This window comes from Micropterus dolomieu, linkage group LG12 (assembly GCF_021292245.1).
Source record: "Micropterus dolomieu isolate WLL.071019.BEF.003 ecotype Adirondacks linkage group LG12, ASM2129224v1, whole genome shotgun sequence".
In the NCBI taxonomy this organism is placed as follows: Eukaryota; Metazoa; Chordata; class Actinopteri; order Centrarchiformes; family Centrarchidae; genus Micropterus; species Micropterus dolomieu.
The window spans coordinates 15,068,948-15,075,844 of NC_060161.1; the positions used below are offsets into that span (position 1 = coordinate 15,068,948).

The window sequence follows — 6,897 nt, forward strand, 5'->3', positions numbered from 1 at the left end:
TTTGTAGTTTAGTAGTTGTAATTTTTACACTTTTTGATCAGACTGAACAAAGAAGACACATGTATGGTCTGTAGGGACAAAATAATTCCAGACAAACTGCAGGAAATTACCTTGAAATGCAACATTTTATGGTCCATCATGTTTTGCTCAAGTTACAGGGATCTGAACTGGGGCCAAAACCTCTAATCTTAAAAGGATGTCATGTCCAATTAAAATGTCCAATTAACGAGCAACCAGTGTTTCCCTGTGACTTTGTTTACCAGCCCTGGTTTGCTTGTAATTGTGCAACGTGAACATAAACAAATCAACCCCCCCCCCCACACACACACACACACACACACACACACACACACACAAAAAGTGCACTTCTCCTCATTTGATTCTGACTGAAGAAAACATGAGTGTTTGTACGCTGAGATAAAATCCATTTTCATGCATATTCAGTGCCTGTTTTGAAAAAATAAGCATGCAAAGGCACATATTGTCCATGGAAGAGGCCCATTGGAAGTGTCTTTTTGAATACCGGGTGCAAATATAATCCATCTGAAAGAACGGTGGAAACACTCTGCGAAGGAGGCACATGTTAAGATGATTGTGTATTTGACTTTCGCGTACTTTTAAGATTAATATCAAAGCACTCGGCGGTGCACTGACGGCCAGCTGCTCTGTAGACAAGCTGTCTGTCTCTGTTTGTTTAATTGGTTGTTTAGGAGGAATTTTAACTGAATTCCAGTTGGAATTCTTCTAAATTGAATTGTGGCCGGTGCTGCAGAAGGCAGCGCAGCAGCAGACGGAGGGAGGGAGGGATAAAGGAGGAAAATGGTTTGGCTCTGGAGCCTTACAACAAGCTCGAACAGGAAGTCATTCGAAGTGAAACACACACCCAGAACAAAAACAGCCACACACATAAGCACACGTGTGTACACAGGCCGAAACGCAGAAGAAAGACACTCAATCTGGAATGCATTCCTCCACCTCCTCCCCTTGCATGAGTCAGTGTGTGTGTGTGTGTGTGTGTGTGTGTGTGTGTGTGTGTGTGTGTGTGTGTGTGTGTGTGTGTGCGCCTACAGTAGAGTAATTGTAGGTTTAATCCAGATTATTTCAAGTTAAAAAGTAGACGACAGCAGCAGCTCAGTAACAGATGAGTGTAGTGACTGAAAAGTAAAGAAAGAAAAAAGGACAGTCTACAGGATGAAGGGCTGTGAGGAAAAGAGAGAGAACAGAAGATGAAGGAATCAGCCATGAAGAGGGAGGACATAGAGGGCAAGACGGTGAAAAGAGAGGGATGGGGTCAAATGTTTCATGTAAACAAAGTGCACTGCCCTCAGGCACTTTGTGTGTGTGTGTGTGTGTGTGTGTGTGTGTGTGTGTGTGTGTGTGTGTGTGTGTGTGTGTGTGTGTGTGTGTGTGTGTGTCCCAATCCTTTTTGCACTTTGCTAAGTCCTTAAAGGAATACACCACGTTTCTGGGACAGTGGCCCATTGGTCATCCTCCCTGTTAGAACACAGACAGACACTAAAATAAACCATGTGTCCCTAGTGGACCATTACTTCTGAGCTCCATGTGAAAACCTTGGAAACACTGCTTTGAGATGAGCACAACCTATTTATCGTACGTCCAGGTAATCAATCCATCTTACATATTCACCTTAATAAATTTTAAGCAACTCACTGCTAGAAACAAAACTAATTGCTACTAGTAGTTCATTTATTTCTGTACAACAGAGCCAGATTGAGTCATGTTTTAGTTGAAATGCACGACCTTCAGTTTCCCCAGAGTTGGTTCTGAACTTGTAAAAAACAACACTGGAAACACTGCCTTCATACCAGACATTCAAATTCCATATTAAGAAAAGGTTTCATGAATAATTTTACTGTGTTAATGCTCTATACCTCTAAGGTTGTATGCTGTTATGCTATATATATTTTTACAATTTTAATCTGCGTTAACTATCCTCCACTTTGGGCAAGTTTCTTTTGTAAAAGAAAGTGTTTTTCTGGTTAAATAAGGGCTAAAGTGCAATGTAAATTATGCACCTACTATACAAGTCATTAATGATTTAATTTTGAGATACAATTATGACAAAACTGAGCAAATAAAGTGATCATCCAGAAGACTGACGGTCTTCCCTTGTAGACAGCCTCACCTTTAAACTCAGTTTATATTATGAATCTGGCAAGAAATTAGCTGGATTGCATTATGGAACAAAACAGCAAAATGCATGGTACAGGTCAAATAAAGGCACCTAGAAACAGGAGTATTAGAGGATGTGAAGTCTGTCTCACTAGACAGGATTACTACTGCATGTTGCTAGGATAACTGCACTGTGGGACTGCCACTTGATTGATTCATCAATCAATAGTTTAGTTCATATAACTTGCAAAAGAAAATTGCAAAGCAAACAGTCTCCCGGCACAGCTCAAGCCGCCATCTTCAAGTCACTCGTTTTGTGTCTGACTCATAGTCCAACACTCAAAACATATTGTATTGATAGAGAACAGAATAGAGAACAGAGAAAAGCATCACATCCTCACATTTGTGAAGCTGGAACCAGAGAACGTTTAGCATTTTACCTTGATAAATAACTTAATATTACATAAGTTTTCTGTGGGTCGACAATCCAAAAACTGACTTATAGAAGATGCCGGAGTCCAGATGACAACAAATTACTAACTGAAGTAGTGCTTTGGCATTTATTTAGTCACAAATTAGAGGACTGCCAACTGAACACCACATTCACAATATGGATTTGCCAGAAAATGCAATGTGGCCTTATGGGACAAAACAGAAGAATAAAGAGTCAGTGGGCTTTTCGTAAATTCAGGCCAGGCAGATGTTTTTGCAACACAATACAATCAAAATTTATGGGAGATTTCATGAACCAGGATTAGAAAATATGATGAATAACTGCACTGAGTATAGATGCTGGAACAGCTCTTTTTATACAAGTAAACAAATCATTTCAAAAGGTGTTCTGGGTTTTGCTCAGCTTTACGCTTCCCACTCTTTTTAATCCTGAATCGGAGACAGTGCCTATAGATTTAATTTGAGGAATAGAAACGCCAAGTGCTGGGAGATCAAATTTGTACCATCTCAGTCATGGCCTCATTTTATGATACTGGTGAATGAGCATCTTTGACATGTAGTCCCCAAATACTCTCATTTTTCTTGTTTCTCATCTCCCCCCACATCACTCCTCTCTGAGAAGTATGTCTCTCTCTCTTTCTCTCTCTCCATTCATTCTGCATATTTCATTTGTTGATTTTAGTGGGAAACAGCAAATAGAGCAGACGAAAGATAGACAAGGAGAAGGCATGCACATGTTGTTGTGTGTTCACACACTTAATCACCAGCATAACCATTTCCTGGGAATTCCCTTTGAGAGACAGAGAGAGTTTGTGTGTGTGTGAGAGGGAGCAAAAGAAAGGAAATCAAGAGGACATGGGAGTCACTGTTTGCGTGACAAGACCCTTATTCGTTCAGAGGCCAGACACACACGCGCACACACACGCATCATGTCATCATTACAATGTGTGTGGAGCTCTGTTGCTAATAAATTGTTTTACTTTCTTACTTTACAATTGTTGCACTTGTGTTATCCATTTTTCTATGAATGTGTGTCAACACCTGACATCATATCCAATAACCGCCTTATTGGAACTATGGACTTGCAATGACCCACGCACACATAGACATTTGCATAAAACTGTATTGTAAATACAAGGCAGAGCTTTCCAATGAAAGATACAGGCCTGCAGTTAAGAGCCACATCATTCAGCAACTCAGTTAATCATTGCTGGCTGTTCAGACACATGGACACACACATACTGCTCCTTTCTTTATGGAGAAGATTGCAGAATGGCCCTACACTCTGTCTCAGAAAGCCCAACACACATACACACCCACCTACACACACACACACACACACAGGCTAGATAACACATAGCCTTATTATTATGGTCTATGACACGGGCAGGGGCATGTCAGGATTGCCAAACGCTGCTACACAAATATGCGGAAGGAAAAATAGGGCAGGAATTCAAACCTTTGTGTTGACGCGCTTTAAAGCGCCATAGAAACAAAATGCACAATACACTTGTTAATTAAGTTTCAACAAAATCATTAACATTTCAAGACATTTCAGAGTATGATTTGCTGCTGCACTCAATACTCCCACACCCCTCAAAGAGACGCACCTTCTATATAGCCCGCGGACTGTCACTCAGACAGGTGTTTTCTCCCCTAACCCGCTGCGGGGGAGGGGGGTGTCTAAACAAGAGAAAGAGAAAGAAATAGCAGGAGAAAAGAGGGCGTCTGTGAACTGAACCCGAGCCCGAGGAAAACCGGCTTGACAAGAATTCAACACAACACAGATTCAAGCCCTGCTCACCGATGGAAAATGTTCTAAAGTAGACAATCTGATCAACACACACTCTGGCATACAGTGGACTTCTGTGATCCACAGGCGTGCACACACCTGCACCCCTACCTACACACACTACCCTGTCAGTATCTTTCACACATGAGTCTCGTGTGCCACTTCATTGTCCTGTCCAGTCTCTTGTATTTCAGTCAAAGTTGATCGCATCAGAAGCACTTCAGTCTGTTTCATTTCACGTTAGGACTTTAACAGCGACACATGTCTGAAGTGCTGTCAGCACATTTCACACACGTCATTCTCACCTCGTCCCATTTGATGAATTTGCCCCCCTTCTTCAACGCTTCGTGGACGGACACGGGTTTGAGCTGCAGCGCGTGGACTCCCGGCTTGGCCCCGGCCATGGCGAGGGACTCCCTGCCCGGGTGCCAACGCCTAAACCCCGGCTACGGCGAGCTGGACTCCTCGGAAGGAACAAAAAAAACGCTCTTCCTTCCTCCACTTCCACCCCGGAGCTTCTTTTTTCTTTTCCGGAGAGAAAGTTAATTGAACGGAGGAGAGGAGGTGAAGCTTTTCTGAGACTGATCTTAAAAGTTAGTGAGCACCGAGAGTTTGAAGAACATGAGGAGTAAAAGCCCGAGAAAGACAAGAACTTGGCTGTTACAGCGCTTTCCGCCGCTGTCTTGTCCGTGTCCACGCAACGCGGTGGCGCGCCTCAGATCTGCTTTTTTATTATAGGCTTTGATGCATATACTTGTTTATTTATGCAGAATACTTTAATCGCGCACTTGAGCCCGCGGAGAGATCCTTTACTTCCTTCCTCCCATCTGGCCGACCCTTCTCCTCTCCTCTCGCTCCTCTACCAACTTTCTCTGCTTCCTCTCTCTTGTCGCCTCCAACGCGTTTCTTCTTTTCTCCTCCTCTCCTCCCTGCATGTTTTCGGGGGGGGGGGGGGGGGGGGGGGGGGGGGGGCGATTCCGAGAGGAGAGAACGAGTGAGGGAGAAAGACAGCGTCAGATAGCGCTTAGGGAATGACAAATGAGAGAGGAGGGGGGCAGTCGGAGTTTGTGTAAAAGGGGTGTGCTTTAATTCAGTTCCTCTGCCTGCCAGCTGCATGTCTACTAAAAGTGACTCTATGCACACATTCATGGGAACATGATAGTGTATTTGCGTTCATTTTCTGAAATAATAGAGATTTTTGTGGTGATCATTGCCAAAAGTTTACACACTTTTTATGTTTACTTCATCTCTACTCCAAATGTCTCCCAGAATGCAGTCAGATTGTCAGCTGGAACTTAAAGGTGTACTCCAGTGATTTAATATTGCACTTGCATAAAGTAGCATTTGGGCTAGGCACATTTTTAAAAGAATCGCCTAAATCAAAGCAGCCTTGACTGAGAAATCCTGACTGTTGCTCCCTAAAATGAAGTCACGCTTCAAAAATGCTGGTTCCTACACTTCCCACAATTCAACTCAAATGTGTCTTTGGTGAAATGAAACACTTTGTTGTACCACATTCTGATCAAAATGTGTACTCTCCCAGCCCAAGCATAGATAACACTGGTGACATTAGTTTTTGTTTTCAGCTGTGGAAAGCTTCACTGGAGCCACAGAGAACATTATACAACTGTTTCCACAGACAATGTGTTGCTTCCCGTGATGATATCTTGTCCTTGATCTGAAAAATCACTCTTCTCAAAGCTAATGTCAGGGAGGATAAGGGGCCACAAGAAGATGCTTCTTTGTTTTAAAGGAGTAGTTTGACATTTTGGCCAACACGCAATATTCATTTTCTTGGCAAGAAATAGGTGATAAGATAAATACCACTCTCATGTCTGTATACATATAATATATTACATATAAAATATATGTATATATATAACAGCCAGCAACTCTTTATCTTAGCTTATAGCATAAAACCTGGACGCAGGAGGAGACAGCTTGCCTGGATTATACTTAGTTTAAAAGGAAAGCGCTGAATGAGCTCCTGAAAAGCAATTTAAGATGTGACATGTAGTGGAGTAAAAAGCACAGCATTTCTCTCTGTAATGTAGTATAGCAGCAGAATGAAGGAGCATAAAATGAAATTACTCAAGTAAAATATGAAACACCTCAAAAGTGCACTGAAGTACAGTACTTAGCTTCATTCCGCCACTGCTTATTCGCTTTCTTGCTGAGGCTCAGATGAGAAAATCAACACCACTCTCAGATAGTTCACTCTCCTACTGTAAATATGAAGCTGCAGCCAGCAGCCGGTTAGCTTAGCTTAGCACAAGGTAACAAAATCCAACATGTTCTACCTTAGGACAGAGCCAGCTGTTGCCAGTTTTTGCACTAAGCTAAACTGTTTTCTCGCTGTAGCTTCACGTTTAGTGTCTAAACTTTGGAACGGTATTGATCTTGTGATCTGTATCTTGGCAAGAAAGCAAATAAGTGTATTTCTCAACATATAAAACTGCTCTTTTGAGGGGCCACAAGTCAAACATGTGGGCATAAATAATGTAATCCATCTCAGTTTA

The 6,897-nt window shown here is 42.2% G+C and overlaps 1 protein-coding gene across 1 annotated transcript in view; it reads right to left on the reverse strand.

The window, feature by feature from the left end:
• The window catches only part of plcb3 (phospholipase C, beta 3 (phosphatidylinositol-specific)), a 52,785-nt gene extending 47,523 nt beyond the window's left edge, over positions 1 to 5,262 (reverse strand). Inside the window, exon 1 of the mRNA XM_046064175.1 lies at positions 4,684 to 5,262. Within this exon, the coding sequence (XP_045920131.1) occupies positions 4,684 to 4,782 (99 nt within the window). The 5' untranslated portion in view covers positions 4,783 to 5,262. The remainder of the gene's footprint in view (positions 1 to 4,683) is intronic.
• Positions 5,263 to 6,897: the final 1,635 nt, after the last annotated feature.